The sequence below is a fragment of the Meriones unguiculatus genome, chromosome 3 (genome assembly GCF_030254825.1).
Source record: "Meriones unguiculatus strain TT.TT164.6M chromosome 3, Bangor_MerUng_6.1, whole genome shotgun sequence".
Taxonomy (NCBI): Eukaryota; Metazoa; Chordata; class Mammalia; order Rodentia; family Muridae; genus Meriones; species Meriones unguiculatus.
The window spans coordinates 26,635,216-26,662,953 of record NC_083351.1 but is presented as its reverse complement, the minus strand read 5'-3'; the positions used below and the strand labels follow the sequence as shown (position 1 = coordinate 26,662,953).

The following is a 27,738-nucleotide window of genomic DNA, read 5'->3' as shown; positions in this document are numbered from 1 at the left end:
GAACACTGAGCCTTTGTAACTGCAGTTACCTGTTAGTGTACTAATTGCTTACAGTGTGTTGTCTGGGTGTAGGATCGAATCCTGGCATCTACGCTTTCCTCATCACCATCCCACTATCAGACAGCTCAGGTCTGCTGGGACCCTTCTATCAGCAGGAAAGTCAAGGTCAAGGGATTCTGACAAAAACCCCTCTTAATCTCAGCTGAGGTTGTGCACCCATGCCACGTGCTCATCACGAGTTGATAGGGTTCTGCCCCTTGTTTTCCCACCTGGCTGATGAAGCAGACACCACCTCAGCCCTTGCCAGCACCAGGGCAGAGGGAAAGAGCTCTCTCTGTGGGCTTCACAAAGCGAGTAAACGGCCGTGCATGGCGCCAGTCACTTCCATGCGCAGCTCATTGGCCAGAATTCACCACAGGGCTTCACCCACAACCACCAGAGGGCCAAGAAGAGCAAACCTTCCATGTGTTCAGCAGGTGCACAGCCGGAAATATTTGACAAACAACACTAATGACTTCCACATGCTCTAAATGTACAATGACAAGAGAGGGAAGAGACAAGCCTTAATCATTAAGCCTGTGTTTGGATCCAGGACCCTGTGTAACCATGTGGCTGAATAAAATGTGCCCGTGCATGCCCCCAGGAGGCACAGCCCGTGCCCAGAAAGACTCCCAGGCAGCAGCATTTGGATATGCTACCTTGGCATTAAAGAGAGGAACCATTAGAGGCTGCTGACAGCCTGGGCTTGTCTACACTGCCTCCTCTCTCTCTGTCTCTCTGTCTCTCTCTGCCCAGGATTCTAACATGAGAAATGGTGGGACTGGAACTCTGTCACCAAAGATCTCTGACAGTCCCTGGCAGTATTTGGGATGGAGGCAATGGGCAAACAACTGAATCCTTGCTCTCAAGGACCTTCCAGGAAGATGCTGTGTTCAGTGGTCACCCTCCCCCTCTTTACCCCTGATGCTCCTCTCTCACAACGGAACCTAGTCCCCTCCTTTTCAACCATGTCTGTCACCGTGCTTTCATCAGCAGTGTGTAGTAGGAGTGAAGACCAAGCCTTGAGACGAGAGTCACTTTCCCCTTCCTCCCTCTGGGAATCCAGTGACCATAGTGTAAGAAAGCCAGAGCAAGTGATTAGACTAGACACCATGTGGATGAAGGCCCTAGAGAGGGGGAAAGCATCTGGGACATCCCAGCCTCAAAGGAGCCCCCAGCTGAGTGCGGTCACACCAGATAATGCAGAACTGCCCAGAAGAAGCCAACTGACCCATAAAATAGAGGAAAACTCCAACCATTTGAAGTCACCATTGCTAAGGCACATTTTGTTACACAGCCACAGAAAACCGAAAAACACTCACTAGCTGATGTCTGTGTTCTGAGGAGGCCCAGAGAAAGAAAATCTGAGAACACACTAAAAGGTATTCAACCGTTGGGGTCTCTGGAAACAACCGGGCAGGAGATGCACTCTGGAGACTCAAGCCAAAAGCCAAGGTCATTGCATGTGGCGTGGTAATCTCTAACGGATGGGGAGGATGGGGAGGAGAGAGCAACGGTAGGTTGGAGATACCAGTCACAATTAGACGGAAGGAATGCATTCCAACGGTTTATAGCACGGTGTGGGGCGTTCACTGTAGCATGCTTTCAGGGGCAGCCAGAAGAGAGCTGCTGAGAAAGCCACAGACAGGATGAAATGATAAAGACACGGAAATGCTACCCGCCCTGGTTCGGTCAGTACACAGTACACACACATGTTTGAACATCATACTGTACCCTAGAAGCAAGTGCAACTATCGGATGTCAATCAAAAATAGGTTTACTGAGAAATCTAGACTTGGGCTTGTACCGGTGATGGTTAGTTTTTTTGTCTGCTTGACACAAACTAGGGTCAGCTGGGAAGAGGGAACCCCAGCTGACATTGTCTCCATCAAATTGGCCTGTGGGCTACACTTGTGGGGCATTTTCTTGATTGCTAATTTCTGTAGGAGGACCCGGTCCACTCTGCAGGTACCATATGTAGGCAGCTGGGTCTGGGCTCTGTAAGAAAGGTGGCTGAACAGGAACCCGAGAGCAAGCCAGCGAGCAGCATTCCTCCATGGGTTCCGCTCCAAGTTCCTGCCTTGAGTTCCTACCCTGACTTCCCTTAAAGATGAACTGTCACTCTTGTGTAAGATGAAACAAACCCGTTTGTCCCCAAGTTGCTTTTGGCCACAGTACTTCTTCACAGCAACAGAAAAGTCCCTGGAACAGCACCTAAGGCCCAAGATGGACCTTTGAATACTTGGCAGCCACAAAGAAGAGAGTTGTTCTAAGCTGAGGCAAAGAGGCAGTCCCCTCCTCAGCCAGCACTAGCTGTGGGCTGTTCTGGGAGGAGCCATCGCTTGAGTGAAAGTATCTGCCTGCTGTTTCTCAGTCCCCCTGGAGGGCTGTGGCCTGGCACACCCAGCACCTGACATTCTCAGCTGCTGAAGACAGAGGTAGCAGCCCCTGGAGAGGAAGGCAGGCACAAGAACACAACTGGAGGTGAGCCCACGGCACTTGAATTGAACTAGAGAAGCTCCCTGTGAAGGGAAGAAGGAGAGGGAGCTTCCAGGCAAAGGAAACAGCAAGAGCAAGGAAAGGCTCCAGCGTGAGAACAAGCAATGCCGGTGCCAGCAGAACACGGAAACTGAGATAAGAGATGAGGCAACAGCGAGCAGAGAAATGTGGGTTTTCCCGGAGGCAACAGGGACTACTGAGGAGTTCTAAGCAAGGCAGAGACTGGTGAGCCATCTGTCTCAAAAGATTCCCCTGACAGCCAGGTGGAAGGTGGACCAGCGTGTTAAGACCAGAGGCTGAGAGCCTGGTAATGATGTGGGAAAAGTTAGCTCCCTGCCTCGTGCTGGGGCCACCGGCTGAGCCCTGTAGCCTCTCCCTGGGCAGGCAGGTTATACTGCAGCCTCATCCACGTGATTGGCCTGGTGGCTGCTGCTGGTTGCAGTTGCTACATGCTGCACGGCATCTTGAAAGGCGCCTGCATCATTTGCATACACAGGAGAGCTATAGCCTTTAATAGGAAGGTGAAGGTCCCCTGCTGCCTAGGTGACCTAGAGTGTCAAGGCAGCCAAGGGACTCAGTCCAAATGTCTGTGTCCCAAGTGTCAGGACCCAAAACCAAACCTTGACTAATCAAAACACTGGAGCGTTTCTTTGTCGAGATTTCTGTTTTCTTTGGAAATCCTCTACCCTGATCCTGGGTTAAGTCTGTTTTTCTACCCTCCAGCTGTAGGAGAAATTCTCTTTTTCTGATTGCCAGGAAGCCCTCCCACTTTCACAGCTCACTATAAAATTGGGGGTGAGACGCTGGAGGGATGACTCAGCGGTTAAGAGCACTTGTTACCCTTCCAGAGGACCCAGGTTCGATTCCTTCCACTGGTGATCGATAGCTCACAGTTGTCTAGTCCTAGAGAACCCAACACCCTCTTCTGGCCTCCTGGACACTATACACACATGGTGCACTGCCATAAATGCAGGCAAGACACATCCACACACATAAAATTAGCTTAATACTTAATTTTTAAAAAATAGTGATGCATCACCTCAGCCCTTCATTGTCTTTGCCCCTAGCCACAATAATCTCATTCTATAGGCTTTGTACTCACTACCTCCCCTGAGCCTCTCCGGCGTCAGAGAGGCTGCCCACCAGCACACTCCCTCCCTCCAGTACCCATCCACCCTAATCACCACTGCTGAAAGTTTTAACAACTGCACTGCTCCAGCCAGTCAGGGGCCATTAGAGCCTCCACCCACCACCAGGGACAGGCTCCCGTTACCAACAGGCCGGTGGATAATCCGGCTCTAGATTCCCATTTTAGAGTCTGTTTCCTAGGAACCACTCTCAGCACCAACTGTAGTAGTAGGTCAGGTTCCCTAGAAATAGATCAAAGATGGAGATTTGCATGCAGAGGACTTACTGGAGAGTGAGAGGAGGGATGTTAGCAAAAAAGGAAGAAAGCCGGACTGGGCTGCCTGAGCCCTTGAACCCTGTGCACATGTGTCACAAACGGCAATCCCTTGGAAAGTTCTAGAGCAGGTATGGCCCTTCAGAGGCGCACCCAGATGAAGTGAGGGTAAAACAGGTGGTGAGTTGGAACCGCCTCCAGGGTTCCATAAACTTTAGGAGAGGCAGTTCCATTTATCAAAAGGCAATTCTGGGAGAGAGACCGCAGAATGCCATGGGCCACCATTGCTGTCACTAGGAACTAAACCATAGCACCCTCCACAAGCCACACTAGGGTGACTCAAAAAGGAGATCGGTGGTTGGTGTTGTTCCTGAGGTCAACAGGAACTGTTGAGGCACTGGGTTTGGCCTCAAGGAAGTCACAAGACACTATGGGAGCAGGGTGTTCATTCAACAGTGTGGTTGGAAGAATTTCATGCAAGAAGTAAAGAAGGAAGAGAAGCAGAAGGGAAGATGACCCTCTCCGCCATTCTAGTCCCCACTAATGAATGGCTGCCGAAGTAAACAGTGCCTAAGATAAGCTGTCTTTTAGAAGTACAGCGTTGCCAGGCATGATGGTTCACACCTCTAACGCCAGCACTCAGGAGGCAGAAGCGGGAAGAGCTCTATGACTTCAAAGCCACCCTGGTCTATGCCGTGAGTTCTAGGCCAGCCTGGATGACATAACTAGACCCTGTCTCAAATCAAAGAAAGTACACATCTTTGAACATTGCTTACATTTGCATTTTCCCATGCTCTATAGTGTATACAGAAACACGTACACACCGAGTTTTCCCAAAGCAAGAACTCCATCCATTGGCCAGTGAGCAGATCTGGACTCACTAGGCAAACACTGATTGGATTAGACATCTGAATACCACATCTTCCTGTATACCTACTGACTACAGATACAGCAGCTGGAATCTCAGCTCTGGGTTCAAGTCTGTCCAGAGCCCTGGAAGCAAGGACGACGTCACCAACAGCAGCTAACATTTTTTTAAGCACCAGCGAACCGTGCTTACAGTTTGTTCATTCTTCTCTGAGCCCTGTGAAAATGGTGCCTCTGTTTACCCATTTTACAGAGGAAGAAGCAGAGGTCCCAAGGACTAGATCATTTATCTCTGGTGTGTACAATTGGTTGGTGTCAGAACTGGGGCTGACATTCCAGTTAGGTTGGTGATGGAGACAAATAAAAGACAATGAGAACTGGCCCGGCAGCTGGACATGGTGGCGCACGCCTTTAACCCCAGCACTCGGAAGGCAGGGGCAGGTGGATCTCTGAGTTTGAGGTCAGCCTGGTCTACAAAGCAAGTTCCAGGACAGCCAGGTCTGTTATACAGAGAAATCCCCTGCCTTGAAAAGCCAGAGAGAGAGAGAGAGAGAATATTGAACTGGCTCACTCATTCATTCAGGAAACATTTATGCAGAACCTGCTGTCCAAAGCACTTGGAAAAAACCTCATGCAGCTGTAGCCATGGACATTCATTCCCTCATGTAACTCCCTGTACAGCAGGAGAGAAGAATAAGTAACAAATATAATTTGTATATGTTTAAATGTGTAACGGATTCTCTGGTCTGCCCCAGCTCCCCACTTCGAAACTGAGGGTCCTTCTCCTTCATCATGGGGAGTTCTGGTGACCATGGCATTCTGCATAACTGCTTTGGAAAGGAGGATGCTTCACCCAGAGTCACTCCCTTCCTCAGGAGCGGCCTATATCCAATGTCTGGTCAGAACAGAATCGTAAATGCCCCATCCACTGTCTTAATACCTAGCACTTTGAAAGCCCTTTAGGCTCCCAGGTCCCATGGAATCAGGTCCAGCCTTTGCCGTGACAACCTCACATCTTAGCTCTTCCTCTGCCCTGGAATGCTTCCCTCACTCTACACAGGACTGAGAACTTTTCCCAGTAAACTTCCTTCAGGGAAAATGCTCTATCACAATCTCTTTCCTGGTGCACTCAACCTGCTATGGGAAGGATATCTTCTAGGGGAGAAGAGGATGGAGAAAAAAAAAAGAAGAAAATCAGCAGAGGAAGAAGGATTGGGAAGGGCAGGGCCCCAAAAGGCAACAGGCTGTGAAATCAAAGAAGATAGTTAAGGCAACCTCATTAAGAAGTGATATTTGAGGAAAGGCTTGAGGGTGGATGTAAGGGAGTTACCCGAGTGGAAACCTGGTGGGAAAACATCCCGGGCAGGGGAAAGGGAAGACTAGGAGAGGTCAGCAGTGAGATAGGATGACACAGAACCAAGCACAAGCGAACTTGCAGGCCACTATACAATCCTCAGATTCAGGCAGAGGGCCTGGTCTGAAACTGGACATCCCTAGACTTCTAAAGAGACAAAGGTAAACTGCAATAAGCCAGTTAAGGTGCACCAGGGTGGTGGTGACTGGGGGGGAAAAGGTGGTCAGGGGTAGGTTTTCAAAGTACAATCAGCATCAATGGTCCTAACGCCCTGAATGCACCTGATCTCGTCTGATTTCGGAAGCTAAGCAGGCTCAGGCCTAGTGCTTAGATGGGAAACTACCTGGGAATGTCGCACGCCTGTAATCCCAGCACTCAGGAGGCAGAGGCAGGCGGATCTCTGTGAATTCGAGGCCAGCCTGGTCTACAAAGCAAGTCCAGGACAGCCAAGGCTACCCAGAGAAACCCTATCTTGAAAAACCAATAATCAAACAAACAAGCAAGCAGATCAAGTACAGCACATTTAGCTAACGACTGGGGGCATGAAGCAAAGAAAACAACAGGAGTCAAGAATGATCATGATGTTTTCTTGTCCTGAGACGGAAGGGCTTGCCAAGACCTCAGATGGAGGGACGGCCACTGGAGAAGGTTTAGAGGAGACCTGATGTGGCCACATTGTACTTAAGGTTTACTGAGTAACACCCATAGCAGTAGATTAGCTACCCGGCTCTGGGACAAAGTAGGCAGCATTCCATTTGGGAATGGCAGACAGGCACAGTGGAAGTGGGAAACTCAACAGCACAGCAGCCTGACTCTATCATCCCAGCCCCTAACACCCCAAGACCCAAACCAAGTTCATGTGGCCTCCTAACTCTGTGAGGGGCCGGCAGACACGTACGCAGAGAAGGCTCTGTGCGGCTGTGGAAAGTGTCCAACTATGTGGGAATTTGTGACTGAGATGAGAGCCCAAATGCTGTGTCCCTGTGTGTGGAGGTGTTGTGTGTCTGTGTGCCCATGAAGATCCAGAACATTGCAGTGTGAATAAGGAGATGATGCCAGCCCAGAGCCTGGCACCCAGAGGCCTCCCATTGTTATGGAATCTGTGGAGTAAGCAATTAGCTGCCGTTGGCATTTAGAACACTAACAAGCCCTCTTGGCTTCCCTGGGTCCCCTTAAAGCCTCGTACAGATGACTCCAGAGCATGAAGGTGCCTGCAACTCCCAAATGCCCATCTGTTCCCTGAGCTGCTGTGCCTGGATGGAGAAACTCACTGCTAGGGAGGGCAGAGAGTTAACTCTCCTTTTGCCATTAAACATAATCAGGGAGAAATCTGCGTGATGCGCAGGGCTCTGGCCAGTAAGCGACTCCCCCGGAACAACACATAAGAGCCTGGCACTAAAGTGCAGCCAGAAACGATGCGTAATTGGCATGAAAGAACCTTTGAATCTACACGCTGCTTTTAACTTGGGAGGCTTAAATTACAATTAATAGTTCCCTTGTAGGGGGGGGGATAGAGGAATTCCAGGCCCTTGAGCTCAGGGCCCCAGGCTCCATCTAAGCACTTAGGTGTTGGGAGGGGGCACTGTTAAATAGTATGGAGGGAGGAGAAAACTGGGACTGTAGATGTCTCAGGAACCCTGGCGGGTTATATTTCTTACAGGCATGAAGCATGCTGCTTTCTGAAAGAGATTCTGGGTATGCCTGAGCTGGGGAGCCCCTCCCGTAACACCCCTGCTGCTCACAGCCAGAACCACCACCCACCCCAGCCCCCAGCCCCTATTCTGCATATGGGGAAACTAGGAATGGCCTGGGCGCTCCTTCTTCCCACAATTCTCTAGGGTAGAAACATTCAGAGGTGGAAGGGCGTTTGCCTCCTTCCGTATCACCTAACAGTGTGAACTCGGCCCCCTCACTCGGGGGGCCAGTCCTTTCTTTATGCACTTAACCAGTGAGCCAGATTTGGGGCTGGGGGTGTAGCTCAGTGTTAGAGCACTTGCCTAAGATGCAAGGGCCTGGGTTCTAACGCCAATACTACAAAAATAAAAATTACATTAGAAAGGAGAGTAAGAGCCTGGCGGTGGTGGCACAGGCCTTTACTCCCAACACTGGGGAGGCAGAGGCAGGCAAATCTCCAAGTTCAGGGCCAGCCTGGTCTACAGAGTGAGTTCCAGGACAGCCAGGGCTACACAGAGAAACCCTGTCTCAACCCCTCCACACACACACAAAATGACAGTAAGAGTAACCACTGGACCATTCAGCCATTTTCCCCTCCCCAACACCTTCCTCCCAGGGCCTACTGTGCTCCCCTGAAAAAACCTCAGACCTGGATCAACCACTCTGTCTTTGTTTGCCTCAATCTAAGGGTCCCCTTCTCCTCCACTTTATCCTCACCCCACCCCCTCTGTCCAACGGGCAGAGTCACAGCCCCAAGGCTGTATGCAGCTTTGGCAGAGTTGCAGCTAGGCATAAACAGGAATCAAAAAGCTGTCCTCCAGGAACAATGGGTCTGGCCCTGAGAGGACACTGACAGACAGAGAGTGGCCACAACATTCCCAGAGCTTGCTGGGGGGCTCAGGCTCCTGTGTCAGTGGGAATGCTGAAGCTCCCAGCACATGAGCTCATGGGTGGCTCGGTGCCCAGCCCTGTGCTTCATGGCTCTGGAATGTGTTTTCTACGCTGGCCTGCCTTGCTCCCCCCATCTTGCCACAGCAAGTGCTGCTATCTGCTCTCGGCTCTTCAAAGCCAGGCAAGTTCCAAACACGTGTGTGTGTGTGTGTGTGTGTGTGTGTGTGTGTGTGTGTGTGTGAACATGTGTGCATGCAAGCAGCATGCATTCAAGCACCCAGGTCTTGCCCAGAGGGCAAAGCCATTGTCTGTGCATGGCTGAACTTGTGTGCACCTGTCTCGAGGCATGAGTGGGTACTGTGCGCATATCTGTGTGCGTTTGTGTATGTATTGCGTGAATTCTGTGCATGAGTAGTTTTAAAGGAACGCAGTGGGATTCGCTTGGGGCCCTGTGTAGCTGAACCTTATTTATAGCTCTCCTCTGTCTGCTTCGTTTCCTCTAACTTCCCTGCAGAATGATATGAATGAAAATGACACTATTGACTATCTTGGTAACCATAAAAGACCTTATAGAAATAAGATTTTTATAGTTTGTGGACTGGGAGAATCAAAAGACTAAGAGTTATGGACTCGGAGGAGAGGAGAGAATCAAGCCGAGGCGGTCGGAGAGGTCCCTGGGTGGATCGTCTGTGGGTTTTTTTTAAAACAAACTCATATAAATAAAGTGATTGTCTTGAAAGAGTTATGGGAGCCCTGAAGCTGGGCTGTATCCCTTCTGCAGAGGCGGAGGGCAGCTCGCTCTCTGTCTGAGAGAAAGCCCTCGCTTGAGCTGAGCTCCTGCTCCAGGCCTCCCCAGAGAGGTAGGAGGGGCAGCCACAAGCCCGGCATTGCCCTTTTGTCTCCTGGAGACCTATAGCATTTGACACGTTAGGATGTGAGCTCCCCAACCAACTGTGTGCCCTACACTGGGCGCCAACTCTGGGATCAGAACCGAAGACTCTGACCTCACAGGCCTAAGCAGAAAGGCCCGTCCAGCCCCTTGAGACACTTAAGACACACCCCCAGCACCCATCCCCACCACAGAGACTCCCTCCGCCATTCTCTGTAGACACCCTGCTCCATTCCCCTCACCAAAAATCCAAACCCAGTACCGATAGGTTTCAGCATCGCCCACTTAGAATCTGTGTTTTCAAAGGGGAAGCAGAGCCACCCCGCCCGCTCAGGGCTGAAACGACATGCCCACAATTGACTGGTACACGGAAGCCAGGGTACACCCTCCTACCCAGGGCAAAAGGTGGAGACGGGAGAGAGCGGTGCTGAAGCCTGGTGATCGAAGTTCAGGTTTTGTTCAACCCAACAGAGTAAGTGCTGGGCTCTGGGTACAAAGAGCAGAATCATTCGGTTCTCCTAAGGGTGAGGCACCTGTCCAGAAGGAGACGGACACTCACTGGCATGAGGCTCGGGTCACAGGAAGGCACAGCATTCTAGCCACCTGAACTGCACAACTGCCCAGGGAGCACAGCGGGACACGATCAGGAAAGTCTCCTCCAAGAGGGAACTTCCCCACAGACAGGATTGGGGAAAGTGATGGAAAAAGAAGCCAGGCTTGGGGAATGGTGAACTCAAAGGCCCTGAAGCAAATGCAAGGTGTATTTGCTATATCGCAAATATTGTATCTTCATGGGTTTGTTTGCTGGCTGACTGTGAGGGTCAATTCTGAATGGAATATTGGGGGCCTGATCGTGAGTTGGGAAAGAAAAGCGATCCGTGCCGAGGGTCTAGGCAATGGTGGTAACATCGCAGAGGGTCACATCAGAAGCAGAAAGTCAAGGAAAGATGGGACAGCCTCTTGCCCAGTTAGACAGCACTAGACCCCTGTCTAGTTCCGAAGACGAATCTAGTTCTGCCAGGATAACCCCTTTTGTGAGTAAACAGCAGCTTCCCTGGTGCCTCCACTTCTCAGTCTCTCCATCTTCCAGCTCCACCCCCAGCCCTCTGGGGCAACACCCTTTGATCTTGAAACAAATTCTGAAAACCAGAGAGAAGCCGTGCCACCTGACCAGGCAGCCCACTACAAGCAACCCACCGGGTGTCAGAAGCCATTCTGACTCCTGTCTCCTCTCCCTGGGGACCTGAGGACATTCAGAGAGGGGCAAGGCTTGCCCATAGCAAGCGTCAATGCCCAGACTCCTCGGAAGGCATCGATTTCCCTCCCTCTGACCTTTGTGGAGAGGAGCCCTGAGGTCCTCCCCAGGCCTTTACCGTGCTGATGGTGGAGAATGGGGGAGTGCCAGCCCCCCCCCCCCCCCCCCCCCCCCCGTCCTTGCTCCAGACCCTTCCCATGCAGGGAGGAGAGCAGCCTGGGCTGTCAGCCGGCCAGGAATGTCTGAATTGAGGGCAGCTGAGAGGGGCTGGATTCACACCGACTCTGCAACACTGCGGCAAGGAGGGTTTATGGTTCTTGATTACACCCAGCAGGGAGGCCTTCTTAGTGATGAGAGAGAAATATTCAACAACCTGTCTTTGCAATGTGCTGATCTGTGGGGTGGGGGTGGGGGGGAGACCAGAATGATTTATGATTCATGAGTGAGAAGAAGAGGATTTTTCAGTCCAGGGCTCCCCCCAAACCGCTTCAACATTTCCTTTCTCATCATTTCTTCTCATATTGGTGTGCTGCGTTCCAGGCAAAATTCTCTCTGGGGTCTCTTGCAAGCGGCGAAAAGCAAGCCAGGACACCGGCCAGAAAGGGGGAGAGCCCTTCCAGCCCTCACTCTGCACTGGCTCAGCGCTGGGACAGGACCCAGGCAGTATTGCCTCTCCTACGAAGTCTCTTCCAAAACCCCTCTCCCCGCTTCTCCAGCCCTTTCCACTTCGCCTTACATTCAAACTCCCATCTGCTCCCATTTGGTGCCTAAACACTGTGCCTGGCCCACAGTCAGCCCTAATAGATGAACAAATGGATGGCTGGATGGAGGGCTGTTCTCTCCCCTACATGGGACCTCTGGGTCTCCCGTGGTCCCGGCTAATAGCTTGCACCAAGTCATTACCAGTGATCCTTGTTGAATAAATGAGCGCTACATAATGGATTGCATCCACACAGAGTACTCCTATATTCTACAACTGAAGCGCCTTCCGATTTGGAACTATACCCTGTATGCAATGCTGCAACACACACACACACACTTCACCAAACCGGGAACTGGGGGAGAGGAAGATGACCCTTTTCACTGTCTCTTAATCCATGAGAATTTTAAGGCCAGAGGATGGTCATGGAGAGTATGGAGGGGGAGGTGAAGGGAGAGGGCCTGTCCTTCCACGGAGGGGGTGGGGAAGGGGAGGGCCTGTCCTTACAGGAGGACTCTGAGCTCTTCCCTCCCCAAACATCAGAAAGAACTGGGGGCACTCCTATCATTGACACCTTTCACAGCTCTCCTCTGAGGCCCCAGTGTTCTCCTATAGCCCAGCAAAGACTTCCTTACTGCCTCAGTCTCCCTACTTGGGGACAGGAGGGATCAACCCAGAAGGAAAAGAAGGCACCACAGCATGACTACAGCAGGATTCCGGTCTTCAAGATGTGTCCTGGCGTCCTGTCCCCAGTGTGAGAAGGAACGAAAAGCCTACTCGGACATTGAGGGGTGGAGAGGAATCCTGAGCTTGCTACCCAAGCAGAGGCCCACCTCACCCCTCAACCTCACTAGAGATGGGTGCAAGATCTTGAAAGCCGGCAAGCTGGTGTCTGCCAGGAGATCAGGGCACTGAGTCTCTTGCAAACCCATAGGATCAGCGACTGCAGGGCCAGAGGTCAGCAGGGAACCATTTGCCCTGCTTTCCTGACCCTTCAGGCTGCTGACAACGCTGTCACCCGGCTCCACTTGCCCCTGACTCTGCACGGGAAAGGGTCGGGGGTGTGTGGGGGAAAAGTGGGTGGCACCAGGGTCCATACTCGCACCTCGAAACTTTACGATGTAAAGTTAATCCACTGAAGCGTAGCCCAAAATAAGCGCGCACTGCCTAATGTGCCGGGAACTGCCGGTCGCAAGGCCAGACTGCAAGCGGAAGTCTGCGCATCTCCGCCCGCCCGCCCGGAGCCTGCATTTAGCGCCAGCGAGGGAGTCTGGGCTGGAGCGCTGCTTTCACACCGACTCGAGCGGCGAGTTTATGGATCTTGATTGCACCCAGCAGGGAATCCTTTTTAGTGATGAGAGAAAAAATATTCAACAACCTGTCTTTGCATTGGGTGTGTTGGACACACTTCGCTGCTTCGGAATCAGACATATGCGGGTTGTGGGAGTAGAGCTGCTGTCAGCAGGCCAGAACGCGCCTCGCCTCTCCTCCCCTCCTCTCTCCTCTCCACCCGCGTCCCCGGGCAGGGGGCGGGGAGCGAGGGGCTTGGTGCGGCGGGTCCCCGGCCACGCGGGGAGGATCCGCGGTGCCCAGGCGAAGCACCCACCCGGGGTCCTCCTCCTGCGCGGCGCCCGGGCCGCGCTTCCCCGCTCGGGCCTGCGGTGCTGCGGCTGGGCTGGCCTCCGGGGAGCCGGCGCCCGCGTGGGGCCCGCTGACAGCGCGCCCAGTAGAATATTGTATTAGTTGGTTGTGAGCTGTGTTCTCGTCAGGGTATCTGAGTTTCACAGAACAGACGGGGTGAGAGTTTTTGTGCTATATCCAGATTGGCTTAAAATAATGTCGGTTTTGTAGCTTATTAAACCACAGAAACTACACCAAAGTCATCCGTGCTGCTGTCAGAAAACTCTCCGAGTCGGGGTTGGGGTAAGAGGGAACTCAGGCCAGGGGCCTGACCTCTGACCTCCCAGAAAGGCTTTAGACCTCTTTCTCCTCACTCCAACCCATCAGCACTGCCCCTCTGGTCCAGAAGCCCTACCAGGACTTTGCAGAGTGAAAGGCAAAGGATGGGATGGGTTGAAAGCCCGGGGCAGCGTGATGCTGAGGTCTGCCCTGGCAGGGCTGAGGTGGCACTACCTGGCCTAAAGAGGTGGCTGAGAAATGCTGACCCCACCTGGGAAAGCTCCTGTCTCTGGGCAGGGAATGGTAGGTTCTTTGCCGCCTTGTCCTAGAGTTGCAGGGGAGAGGCAGGGCCTTAGGGAAGGGAAGATGGCCACAAACAGGAGAGTTGGTTCATCAGCACCCCTTCCTGGCCCAGAGAGGCCTCCTCTTTCCTTTCTGACAATTTTCCTAATTCCAAAGGAATGACTATGTCACTTACTTGGGGACAGGGGGCTCCGGAGACAAGCAAAGAGATGTGCCCAGAGCCACCCCTGTCCCCTGCCCACCTGCAGGGATCATCATCGCCGGTCCACTTCACACGCCCCACACACAGGAGAAGTGTGTGCTGCAGTAAGCCCTGTCAGCAGAGGAAACTAAGGCCCAGCGTGTAGACTGATTTTCCAGCAGTGTGGGGGGATCCAAACTATCCTTGCAGAATCAGAGTTGTAACTACTGTGCCCTGGAACTTCTGTGGTATTTGAACATAAAGATTGAAGATGCCTCTGGCTGAGTTTTCTCCTAGCCAGCCCGATTGGTATAAGCCTGTTTCCCTACCTACTGAGAGACTGAGGCAGGAAGATTGCCATGAGTTTGAGGTTAGCCTGGGCTATGTGGTAAGTTCCAGTCAGCCTAGGCTACAGAGTAAAAGTTGATCTCAAAAGTACAGTGGGTGGGAGGGTTTGGGGAGAGAGCGCAGTCTGTAAAATGATTGCCTTAGAGGTAGGAGGGCCTGAATATGATCCCCAGAACCCGCCTAAAGCCAGACACAGTGGTCTGCACTTCTAATCCCAGCACTGGGGAGCTGGAGACAGGCAGACCCCTCACTGGCCAGCCAGCCTAACTCACTGGCCAGCCAGCCTAACCTATGGCAGACTTCAAGCCAGTGAGAGACCCCATCTCCAAAAAAAGAGAGAGAGAGAGAAAGAAAGGAAGAAAGAAAGAAAGGAAAAGAAAAGAAAAAAGGTAGGTGGCACCTAACTACACTCAAGGTTGTCCTCTAGCCTCTAGGTACATTCTATAGACATGTATGTGCACACATGCGCACTTGCACACACATTTAAACACAAATATACAAAAAGAATAAAGCCTAAACCAGTGGGGGGGGGGAATATCAATCAAATCTCACCTCCATGTCAAAGTCTCTGTTGTCTCTCTAGATAACCATGTCTTGGCCACCATGCCCATAAGCCAACCCTCAGATCTCCTATCTGCCCTCTTACCCAAACACCCAGAAGTCATTCTCTGTGGCTCCCTCTGTCCTGCCCACCATGAATACCAAGGCTTTTTCCTTCCCCTCTAGGACTGCACCCCCACTTCAGCCATCAGGTCCAACCCCAGCCATGTCATCTGTGTCACCTTCCGCCCAGGAAATAGTGTCTTTCTGCCCGCTGACCTGCCTCACACTGGCCAGAGGACCTTCTAGGAGGACCATGCCACTCTTGATGCTCCCCATCTTGTGCTACCAGGATGTCAAAGACCTCATCCTACAGATACACCACCTCCTCACTCTACTCTGTCTCACCCCTGTGCATCCCATACACCAACCACCAGCACAGGCAGCCCTCCCGACCCCAAGCTCCTTCAGTGACTCCATGGTTGGCCACTGGCAGGACAGCCTGCTTGGTATATGGGCTCTGAGGAATCTGTTTCATATCCCCTCAAGAGACCAACTGAGAACAAAGAGCAAGCAACCGGAAGCTGGTAGGAAAGTGTGCTTCCAAGAGGCCCCAGCATGAATGCAAGATGAGAGGCACGGCACCCAGAGCCCAGAGACCAGAGACACTCAGCCCAAAAACATGAGACCGGAGACATGAGTCCAGAACCATTCTACCCAGAGCCAAGAGACTAGAACCACCCAACCCAGAGCCAATAGACCAGGGTCACCCCAACCACAGCCAAAAAGGCAGAGCTTCTCAGTGGTTAAGATTTGGGACTAGGGGGCTGTGGATGGGGCTGAGTCAGTAACGTACTGGCCTAGTGTCCCGGTCATTGTTCTATTGTGTGAAGACGCCATGATCAAGGCAACTCTTACAAAAGAAGGCAGGGGCTTGCTTGCAGGTTAGTCCATCACCATCATGGTAGGAGCATGGCAGCACACGTGGCACTGGAGCAGTGTCTGAGAGCCACATCCGGATCTGTAGGCCAAGAGAGAGAGACACAGGGCTTGACATGGGATCTTGAAGCCTGAAAGCCCACCCCAAGACACATTTCCCCTGACAAACCACATCTCCTAATCCTTCTAATCCTTTCAAATAGTTCCACTCCCTGGTGACTAAGCATTGGAATACATGAGCCTATGGGGGCTGTTCTTGTTCAAACTACCACACCTAGCATGCATGAAACCTTAGGTTGGATCCCCAGAACTACATAAACTAGGACATCATGGTATGTGCTTAAAACAACAGCACCCCAGGAGATGGAGGCAAAAGGATCAGAAGTTCAAGGTCATCCTCAGCTACATAGTGAGGATGCCAGACTGAGCTACAAAAGACCCTGAAAAAAAACACCAAGAATTGTGTCTGGTCCCAATCCTGCTTCCAGTATTTGGTTCTGTCATTGGTACCCTGACAATGTAAAATGGTCTAATAATATCTGAAGTTGGTTACGAGGGTTAAAATAGTTAATACATACAACAAATTTAGAACATGGGACTACAGAGATGGGTCAGCAACTTAGAACACTTGATGACCTTGCAGGGGACTTGGGGTTGATTCCCAGCACATATATGGTTGTTCACAACTATCTGTGACTCCAGGAATCCAATGCCCTCCTCTGACCTCTGTGGGCACCAGGCACACACATGATACACATACAGGCAAAACATGCATACACAGAAAATTAAAACAAATGTCTAAAATAATTTGGACCAGGCTTGGCATCCAGTATTTTATATATATGCTGGCTGACTGTCGTTGTTTTCATCATCTGGGATGGGCCATCCATGCCCCAATTCCATTCACTTTGACCCTTGATCACCTTCACAGTCCTCTCTTCTCTTCCTGTCTCTCTCACTCTGTCTCTCAGATGCACACGGGTACCACCTGCCTCCCACACCAGCCTCCCCACCCCTCATGATGACTTGGTGTATTTTCGCATTTTGTGGTCCTCTTCAGCTGCATCCTCAAGGCCCAGGCCCCTAACTCTTCTGATGTCGGAATTCTAAGTCAGCAGCTCCACTAAGAACACAATCCAATTCTCCCCCCCTTGCATCCTCAGCCAGTCCCTGCCTACACTGCTCACCAAATGAGAGACTTCTTAGTAGAGAGGAGAATGAGATGAGGAGGCATCACCCACAGGCACACCGCAATGGGAAAGTTGAGATGATCCCAAGAGAAGTCCCTGGAGGGAGGACTTCCTTCCATGACAATGATTCTAGTCCATGCTGTAGCCATCTTTTTTCAGCTCCGGCTGCAGAATATTCCAGGCATAGTTCAGGTCCAGGGGACTGACTCTTGTCTAGTGTATGGAATGCAGAAGGTATTCTCTATCCTTCCCTCAGGAGCATCAGGAAGGCTTCCTTTGAAACCTTGTAGAAGCTTCCAGACAAGGCTCAGACACACTACTAACTTAGTACATCACACCTACTCAGGCCACCTCTTTCATGATCCAGACTATTCAGGGGAGGAAAGATTTAGGGTGAGACAAAAGCAAATTTTGAAACCATTGCATCCTGACTGTAAATTTTACTGCCTGACCTCTCCTCTAGAAGACAGAAATGGGTACTCAGGACTGTCGTGGGGAATGACCAGAAGATGAGCAATTTGGAAGCAGGAAGATTGGGGATATTTCCCATCACCTTGAGCTGGCCATTCTCTACTTACTCACTGTGTTCCAACATTCGTTTTCTGTCTTGGCTCTGTCTCAGGAGCCTCATCGATGAAGTATGCCACTCTGTCCTCTAACTTCCAGGTCAGGCCACCATGTGTTGTGCCCACAGGCCAGGCAGAGAGAAAGGAAAAGAGAAACTGAGGATACACAGAACCCTCTCTCCTCTCCAATTTGTGACATTCTGACCCCAGCTATGAAGTTCTCTCCCTTAGCTCTGTCCCTGATTCCTAGGACCTTTTGGACCCAAAAGTAACCACGGCTTCCTTCCCATTGAAACTAATGTTTCAACTGTGTAAATGAAGGAAGTGATTTTGACAGAAGCCTATCTCATCCTCCCCAAAGTCTCTGGATGAGTTTTCTTCGGCTGATGTCAGTGTAGCCCCTACCTAGACCCATCGGTACCTTCTGTGTTCTACAGCTGTTCCAGACTTAAAGGTGCCCTGGGATTCCACCTTGAACAACCCTGCCTGCTAAGTCTGTGGATCTAGGTCACTGACAGGATGAGGGTATGGAAGACTGACAGGATTTTAGGACGGCTCTACATTTGAGGAGTCCTTGAAGTGGGAGGAGTCGCATCCATTGCCTAAGGATCCTAAGCCAATGCTGCTACAGGCAAAGTGGCAGCCTGGCCAGGTGAAGACCCCAGCCACTGGGAGACTCAGGCCAGGGGCGTCTTTGTTCCCCGCACCTGGAGCACAGAGCCAGCCTTGCCTGGGAGGTAGAGGCTCTGGTTTAATTAAGGATCATAGCAGAGAATTCTCTCTTGTTATTTTCTGAATAAATTAAGGAAGTAACTTTGATGCCATATCATTTTCATCTAATCAGGAACATTCTGAAATTAACATATTGTTTTCCCATTAGAAACCCCATCAGCCCCCAAATCAGATAACCAGGCTGGAGGCTGCCAAGGCCCCTCTGTCCTGGGGCGAGTGCATGCTGTGGGGACAAAAAAGGACTTGCTGAAACTGCCACAATCCTTGGTTGAGTTCATGGGATGGCTTCTGGCTGTTAGCGAAGGTCTTCGCAGCGGCCAGGGTTTCAGGTGGGGTTTCCTGCCACCCAGGCAAAAGGAAGGGCCTGGGGATATCTGCAGAGTGGCGTGAGCTGCATCAAAACCTTCCCAGGTGCTCACTGATAGTCAGAATGAACAGAAAAAAGCACCAGGTTTCTTCCCAGGAGCCCTGAGAAAAGCCTACACAAGGTAGGGCCAGAGGCTGCCAGGAATGAACAGAATTTCCCAGAATGCTGATTTCTCACCCCTTACAAAACTCTCTGGGGGCTTGAACTGAGGGGTGGGTACCAAGCCCACAGCATATTTGGGATCCATTCAGGGGAAACTGGGAGAATCCCAGAATCGGACCAGCCTCAAAAGAGGCTTGTCACTTCCCAAGCCCTAACACCCAAGGATCCTCTCCAGTCCTCCTTGGCAGGAGTGAGACACAGAGGCCAACTAGAGCCCAGAATACAGGTCATGCACCCTATATGTACTGAAACAGACCCTAACCTACTTAAGTAAAGACTGGCTTTTCAGAGGTGCTTGGTGATGAGGTCTTGTCTATCTTATCTGTCATCCCTCCAGGAGCACCCCTTTACCCACAGGGAACATATCCTAAGACACCCCTCCCTCCCCAGTAGATATTTAAGGCCACAGCTATTACCTTGTCCCATACATGTTAAGGACCTGTGGGTAGGTAGCATATACCGTGTGTATACGCTGAACAAGGAATAATTGACTACCTGGGTGAAGCAGAGTGGGACAGTGGGCTTTTTCATCACGTTACAAGGAATGGTATGCAACTTAAAACTCATGTACTGTTTATCTCTACAATTTTCCATTCAATGTTTTGAGACCTGGATTGGCCAAGGGTTAGTAAAGCTATAGAAAGTGAAACCGAGAATTAAGGGAGAATACTATCTTCTCATCCTCTCTACCCAGACTTCTAACTCTTGCCTCTATCTTCCAGCCCCTCCTTCCTGCCTCCCTTTTCTCTCACTTCCTCCTCTCCCCTTTCTTTCATATGTCAGCTCTCCACCATGCTCCAGGCCTTCAAGAAGCCAAGACCCTTACCCAGAACCCAAGATGAACCTCTATTCGCCCACCCTGCTCTGCCCGTCTCAATGCCAAAGCCGGAAACAGTGATTGCCAGCTCTGAGAGAGGGTTCGGAGACTTCCACTGCTCCAGCAGCACAAGGACATGACCAGGCATTAGCTACCATCCAAAGACAGTATGAAGAAGGGCAGGGAGGGAGGCAGATGAGAACGACAAGGAGGCTGATTGTCACCCACGCACGATGGGAGTTAGAAGTGAGGTGAATGCACACAGGTGGGGAGAGATTCAGGAACAGAGCAGCCAGCCTGGTAGCTTTGCTCAAAGCCTGTTGCTCTGGGAAAGGATGTATCTTTTTCTCCTTTGGTTCCAAAAGTTCAGCAGAAGCTCAAACACAGGAAGCCCAGAGAACACAGGACTGAATAAAAGACAAAGAAATGGCATGGTGAACCACACACCACAGTCCAGCGAGGATCCCTTGGAAACAGAGAGGAACAGGAATTCTCAAATCCACTTGAACCCTCAAGGCCAGGAAAGCTGCAACGAGGAGCCCTGGTCCCATTCCCAGCTGGATCTGGGACTCTACTTGAATCAAGGAGCGGGGAGGGAGGGGAGATCAGCGACTCACAGGTGGATGACTTCAGAGCTCTCTGTGCGAAGCTCCTGGCCTAGGCCCATCTGCCTGCCTGTGAGTGTGAGTGCAGGGTGTTTTTGGAGGTGGTGGGTGCGAGCAGGGTAGGAAAGGAGGTAAGTGAGACTGTGTGGGCAGGGCCTGAGTGCTTGCAGGTGCAAATGAGGACAGTCAAGTGAGGATGGGACACAGCAGGGACAGCAGGCTCCCCTAACCAGGAGCTAAGGACGGGTTCTCACTGTGACTGCTCAGCTCATTTTCTGCTCCGAGGGGCGGGCCACCATCCATTGCCACGCCAGTCCACCGTCTAACACTTGACTTTGACAGCCCATCTTACCACAATGGGAATCTTGGGATGCAGGGAAAACGCAGTTACCAGGAGATGTTTTATATATTTGGCTTGGTAAATTCTTCCTACAATTTTTTCCGGCTTTTCTGGGTGTGATTTCCAAATTGGTACTTGCTAGCATGATGCCAGACACACAGTAGGCGTCCTTCTGCTGGCCCATGCTGCTGGGCCTGTTGCTTCCTCATTTTTGTCTCCTGTCCCAAGCTGAGGTGGGCCTCCAAGTCCCCTCCATCGTTCGAGAGAATCAACATCCCTTCTTTTGGCCCGTAAGCTTGGCATGTGATTTTAGTTGCAAATCAGTCAGTCTCCCTGGCCCCAGCTCTACCTCCCAAGTGTCCCAGCACCCAGAGCCCAAGAACGGGTCAGAACTGCTGTGAAGCCCCAGGGTTTGCTGAAAGTTGGTTCCAAAGAGGTATCTAGTTCCCTGCCTGTGCCTGGCTGCAACCCAGCTGCAACCCAGCCAGCGCACTGGGACGCCCCTGCTGTCGCTGGCTGAAGCTTTGTTGTCTAACCTGGTTGGTGGGGGGAAGCGAGCAGGGAGGGTGGCCTGGCAGAGCTCATGGAGCAGGCACACCCTGGGTGAGGTCATGCCTGCCTCACACCTCTGGTATTCTGGCTGATCACTATCTGCTCCGCCGATGCAGGCGGCAGAGATGCAGGCAAAGGAGGTGCTGATTCTACCTCCTAGCTCCAGGCAGGACAGCGGCTGCAGCTGAGCCCCGGCCTGCCTGTCTGCTGTTCCCACTGGTACCTCCACCCGCTTCTTACCTCCCCTCCAGATGGACAAACAGACAAAGAAGGCTGGCTGCCCTGTGGGAGAGATGCCTGCTTCTAACACACACCCCTCCCAGGTGGAACTCCGATCCACAGTTTGCCAGCCTGGGAAGGACCCCCTGGCAAGGGGAAGAGGCTAAGAGGGGGCAGGGTCCCCAGTAAGCTTCCTCCCTGAAAACACATGTAAGTTACCTCCACTAAGCGCTCTTGGCTCCTCCCTTCCACGTCAATCAAACTTTAACCATTCTGGTAAAAGACTGCCGCCAACTGCAGAGAATGAAACACAAAGTCTCATGACCCAGAGTGTACCAGGAAATCTGATGTCTAGCTGCCTGGATTCCTGAGCCTCTAGGGATGGTAAGTCCCATGAAGATGGGTAGGCACACTGTTAAAATTGGGAGAGCCTGACTCTTAGACTTGGGTTTCAAGGAACTAGAGAAGAATCCTGTCACCAGTCTTTTTTTTTTTTTTTTTTTTTTTAAAGAGAAGGTACTGTGGGAGTGAGCGCCATAGAAACCAGAGAGGGCCCAAGTACCAGTCAGTGCCTCCTCCGCTACATGTTCCCCTAAGTTGCCCCATTTTTGGTCTGGCCCTGGAGCAGGGAGATCAAGACCCTAAGAAAGGCAGGCTCCTGAAGAGAATATGATCTCTCCTTTCATTCTGCCCTCCTTACACTGTACACAGAAAGAAAGAAAGAAAGAAAGAAAGAAAGAAAGAAAGAAAGAAAGAAAGAAAGAAAGAAAGAAAGAAGAGGAGGGAGGGAGGGAGGGAGGGAGGGAGGGAGGGAGGGAGGGAGGGAGGGAGGGAGGGAAAGAAAGAAAGACAAAGAAACAGAGACAGAAAGATCCACTTCCTTCTCCATCTGCCACAGCTGTGCCAATCATTTTTCCCACATGGTCTCTGGACAGCAGGCTCAGGAACAGCAGCGCCTGGGAACTCACTCATTAGAAAAGCAAGTAGGCCTGCGCCCATGTAAGGTGAAAGGAGCGAAGCAGCTCCACAGAGGTCCTCTGACCTCCCCACACACGTACACACATTGCCAACATCGTTGTCACCATCACCATCATCATCACAATAATAATAACAACAACAACTTTTAAAAAAGAGAAGGAAAAGCAAGTCCTTAGGCCCCTTCCCAGACTGCTCAGACCAGGCTGCAGGAGAATCTCCCAGGAGTCAGCAAATATGTCTTCTTGCATGCTCTAGCTGAAAGGCCTAGCTCCAGGGTTCTCAGCCTTGAGCCGATGCACAGGTCTCCTGGGACCCTGGCCAAATGCAAACTGAAGTGTGACTCGTGGGGTCCATCTCAGGGCCTGATTCTGTGTTTCTTAGAAGCCCCTGGTGTGACGTCAATGCAGATAACCCTCAGACCACGGAAATAGCAAGGTTCCGTGCAACCTTGGTCCTCCACCCTGGCTGTCCTTTAGGATCACCTAGAGAGCCTTTTAAAATTGCAGTGCCTGGGCCCTGTCTCCTGAAAGCCAGATGCACTGATCTGAGGAGAGACTGGAGCACAGGGAGGCTTGACAGCTTTCCTGGATGACTCTGACACACGATACCATTCTCAGCTAGGGATGAGGCACGGATGTGCTGGGCACACGTGCCCCGTGTACCCACTCACCCTCCAGGATCTTCTTTCTCCCGTCAGGCTTCCTGGTCCCCTCTAACATCTGCCCGCCGGCATCTGCCATTCGACAGACACAAGCCGTGGACATACAGAGAGGTCCCTAGACAGTAAGGCAGGCACACCCAACACAGGTGAACAAGTGTGCCCACAAGCATAGACATGAACAGACGTCTCAGACCCTTTGTGCGTGATCCCTGAACACTCCCCGGGGATAGATAAAGGTGCTCACACATGCAAACACAGGACATTCAGAAGCAGACACCTGCCTCAAAGGAGTCAAGGGCACCCTCTGTATGCTTCTAGGGGGGTCGACCCTGCAGCTCGTTGCACTGCATGGGCAAACCCATGCTCTCAGCAGTGTCTTTCCATGTCTACTTTGGTGTCCCTGGAGCCAGAGGTCAGCCAGCACTCTTCCGGCTCAGCACCACAAAGTTCTCCTGGCTAGAAGCTAGCCTTCCTGCGGAGCTTTAGGGCACGCAGCCTCAAGATCTTGGGGGTGGGATACAATTCAGGATTCACGCCTGCCTCCTTGAGCCCACATGAGCCACAAGGACCTGGCCTTTTCAGAGCCCTTAGGTGTCTTCAGTCCCTCAGCCCTGCGTGGCGTCGTTGCCGTGTTGAGGCCTCCTTTGAGTTTAAGATCTTGCGCCCCCATCTTGCATCCCAGAGCCCTCCGCAGACAGGCCTGATTGATGACTCCGGGGGACGGCGGCTGCCGCAGGCCTATTTTATGATGTCATTAGGCGGCTTCGGCAGCGGGAAGGAATCCCTCCTGACATCATAAAGGACTTGATATTTCGCTAATGTTATCTTGGTGGCGTGTCGCCCTGACATTTTCTCTTCGCTGCACTCCCCCCTCAGGACCGGGAGTTGTCTAACTACAGCCTGGAAAAAATGCAAAACAGACAAATACACCCTCGGGGGACAGCGGGAGAAAGCTAATAGACCGTCCCTGGCTCCCCATCCACAGAGGTGCTTCAGGCGGCAAGCATGATGCGCTTATCAACGGGGACCCAGGCTGCCTTCCCTTCCTGTCTCAGCTCCCCGCTGTTCTAGCTCCGCACTCCGCTGCAGGGGTCAGGAGTCAGGAGTCAGGTACCGGGACTCTAGAGTCAGCTCCACCATTGTCAGGCTATCTCAGCTTTTGCCCAGGCTGAGCGTCAGTGATACCATCCACACGCCCACCTTGGTTTTGAACCAGACGGTTACAAAGACGGTCCCAGCCAAGGGTGAGGGCCGTGAAACTCCAGGAAAAGATCTGCAGAAACAGAAAGAGAGACCATCAAGACCCCACTCTGAAACTCAGAGCAGCTTGCCACTGAGCGGCGGGGCTTAGAAGCCACCCAGACTCGGGATGCTGCAATGTTGCCTCAGTCTGAAGCTCACCTTCAAAGGACCCAAGATCAGCTACTGTGCTGAGGCAAAACAGGTGGCTTGGCCGAAAACTTTTTACACAAACAGCACAAGCAGAAACCAGTAGCAAGGGACCATTTTCAAATTCCCAGAGTGGCTTGAGTTGCTCAGGGTTGGCGAAAGGAGAACTTCGCCAGGTTGGCTACCTCTTAGATCACGTCCAAAGAAGCCCAGGGAAGTCTTTTCCCACCCAGGGAAAAGCTATCTGACCCCAGAAGCCCTGACAGATGAATTGTCAACTCACCCCCTGCACAGAAGCAGCCTTTCTCCCTCCCCTGCAAACCAGCTCTCTCCCTCCTGGGGCATTTCCCTGCCCCAAGGCTCCCAGCTCTACCTCCTGAGCGCTGGACTTACAAGTCTGTACCACCCACCCAGTTTATACAGTGCTGAGACTCAAACCCGGGGCTTGACTCGTGCTACGTAAGCATTCTACCAACACGGCCGCATCCCCAGCTACGCATCTATAGGAGAGAAAGAGCCTTGCTTATGCAGCCCAGGTGGGCTCCAAACTTGTCATCCTCCTGCCGAAGTTTCTGAGGGCTAAGATGATAGGTGTGTGCCGGCACACCTGGCTTCAAACAGTGTTCTCATTATGTATGTGTTTTTACTTTCTGTGCATGGGTGTTTTGCCTGCGTGTGTATATGCCTGGTTCCTGCAGAGCATGTCAAATCCCCTGGATCTGGAGTTACAGGTGGTTGTGAGCCACACTGAGGGTACCGGGAATCGAACCTAAGTCCTCCGCAAGAGCAGCAAGTGCTCTTAACTGCTGAGCCATCTCTCCAGCCCCCAAAACAGTATTTTTAGGTACATAAAATAAGACGCAGGACTACAAAAGAAACTCGCTGCATTGAAATGTGGTTCTAACCAGGGGCCTCTGGCTCAAACGGCCAGTCAGACTCCTTGTAGGCAAACTCTCCAGTCCCGCAAAGGCAAAGACGCAGCTCTACTTCTCTAGTTCTTCTGCGTGCCTAGAGAGTGGGGTGGGGAAGCTCAGGGCCAGCCTCTGCCATAGGAAGGGTGTGTCCAGCCTGGGCTACGTGAAACCCTGCCACCACTACCCCATTTTTTAAAAATGCCCACACATTAAGATAACAATAATTATAATTAATAACAATAATTATGCTTTGTTCTAGAAAAGCTATGCTTAGCCATGAACGGGTTGAGTTTTAGTTTGGTGTGGGTGAGTCGGGTTGTAAAGAATTCCTGATCCCCTTGGAGGAAACAACTTGAAAAGTGGAGGTGTGTGTCCTGAGGCCCCAGCTGCACCACAGCGCTTCTTCTCTGTCCTGAAAGGGCTAGACCCGACCCCCATTCCAGGTGTTCTCTGTATGTCACTGTTCTAAGCAGTGGAGAGATGGACAAACATGGAACAGTCCAGGCCTGCTTCAGGAAGTGTTCTCTAGGTAAAGCACAACCAGCAGCCATGCCTGCTGCCTGGGGTGAGGTGGGGGAGAGGGGAGGCAGCAATCCCAAGTGCTCCCCATGCCACTCTTCAGCCAGCATGCCCTCGAAGATGCTACCAACCCAGTGCCTGGCTGACTTCCTACCTTGGTCTGAGTTCATTTAAGGTCTGGTTCCCTTCTCCTGTGGGCAGGCCCTGGCTTAGTCGGAGCCTCCACCTTGGCCTTGAATGCACTTGCAGGAAATGGGGCAAGAAACTACAAGAGTGCACCAGGAATCAGGTCCTCTACAAGAACAGCAAGTGCAAAGCCACCTCTCCAGCCCCTCAGATGGTATCCATCGACGTTGAATATTTTTATTCTTACTTATGTACTCTCTAACTGTTAATCGTTTTTCTTGTAAATTCTATTCTATTTAATTAGCAAAGGGCCAAGCATGGTGGCCCACACCTTTATTTCCAGCACTTGGGAGGCAGAGGCAGGAGGACCTCTCTAAGCCTGAGGCCAGCCTGGTCTATACAGTGAGTTCCGGTCTGTACAGTCTGTACAGTGAGTACAGCCAGTACATAGTGAGACTGTGTCTCACAAAAAATAAATACAAATATAAACACGGTCATAAACAAAGGAAAAGAGCTGCAAGGAAATGGGGAGATACGGGGACACCTGGTAAGTGTGGGGTATAAGCTGGGGTATCTCATTTCTTACCAAAACCATCTTTCAGCCTTAGTGCTCTGGTGGGGGTCACACCCTGAGCCAGGGATCTGTGGGACAAGCAAGGTGGCTCTGACCCGGGCCCTGCCCCAAAGACTACCAAAAATCATTACAAAGGGGGTTGAAGAGATGGCTCAGCAGTTAAAAGCACCAACTGCCCTTCAAATGTCCTAGGTTTGATTTCCAGCACCCACATGGCAGCTCACAGCCATCTGTAACTCTGGTTTCTAGGGCATCCAACACCCTCTTCTGGCCTCTGTGGGCACTACATGTGCATGGGACACGGACATACGTGCAGACAAAACCCCCATACACGTCAAGTAAAAATAAAGCCTATACTTTATAAATATTAAAAAAGATAAGACATTTTCAGCTAGCCCATAAAAGAAATGTATCGGGAGAGGGGTTTCCAGGGGACCATGAGGTCCACTAGGAACAGCTGGCTCTTGATCCCCGCCAGGAAGAATGGAATCCCAGGAAAGGCACTGAGGTTTCGGCCAAATGCACCATGGATAGGAGGGCCAGCAGTAGCACTGGGTTAAGGATGCTGTTAAGTCTGAGCCAGCCTATCTGCCATCTTCCACCAGCACCGTGAGGAGGCTGGCTGGGACTACACCCCAGGGAAAAAAGAGAAACTTGGGGCTTTTTAGCCTCAGTCACCATTTGATTAAAAAAATACAGTTGAAAGCATGGTGGCACACGACTGTATCCCCTGCAGGGGGATCAGGAGTTCCAGGCTAGTCTGACCGACACTTAAGACTTTGTCTCAGATTAAAAGGATGGCAGACATGAAGAGATGTCTCAGTGCTTAAAAGTACCTGCTGATATTCTGGGGGACCCAAGTTTGGCTCCTAGCACCCATGCCGAGCAGCTCACAACTACCTGTAACCCAGGCCTAGAAGATCTGATGTCCTCAACTGGACTCTGTAGGCACCAGCACTCATGCACACACAGGCACACAAACACACACACACACACACACACACACACACACACACATATACATATAACTTTTTTAAGGCTGGAAAAAGGGAAGAGGGTAGGGAGAGAAATAATAAACACAGTGAAAAGGCAGTGGCTTTAATTTAACCCCTGTGCGACTCTGGAGTGAGTCTATGGGAGTGGAGCTTCAACAGAGGCCTGCCCAGCAGCTCAAGGCCCAGTCTCTTCAAGAGAATTGAGAGAATGGAAGGAAAAGAAGGAGAGAGTGGGGCAGGGGTGATGGAAGG

General features: G+C 51.6%; 1 protein-coding gene across 26 annotated transcripts in view; it reads right to left on the bottom strand.

Moving 5' to 3' along the window:
- The window catches only part of LOC110540019 (atrophin-1), a 102,518-nt gene that overhangs the window by 7,027 nt on the left and 67,753 nt on the right, over positions 1–27,738 (bottom strand). For 2 of the 26 annotated variants that reach the window (XM_060379598.1, XM_060379600.1), the window contains exons 2-4: positions 24,170–24,242; positions 17,553–17,625; positions 15,698–15,862 (exon numbers count right to left, since the gene is read on the bottom strand). In XM_060379598.1, the coding sequence (XP_060235581.1) occupies positions 15,801–15,862; positions 17,553–17,625; positions 24,170–24,242 (208 nt within the window). In that variant the 3' untranslated portion in view covers positions 15,698–15,800. Of the gene's footprint in view, positions 1–15,697; positions 15,863–16,967; positions 17,184–17,548; positions 17,630–21,549; positions 21,625–24,169; positions 24,243–27,738 lie in introns of all 26 variants that reach the window. The other 24 variants (XM_060379594.1, XM_021626842.2, XM_060379599.1 and 21 more) reach the window with 17 other exon arrangements.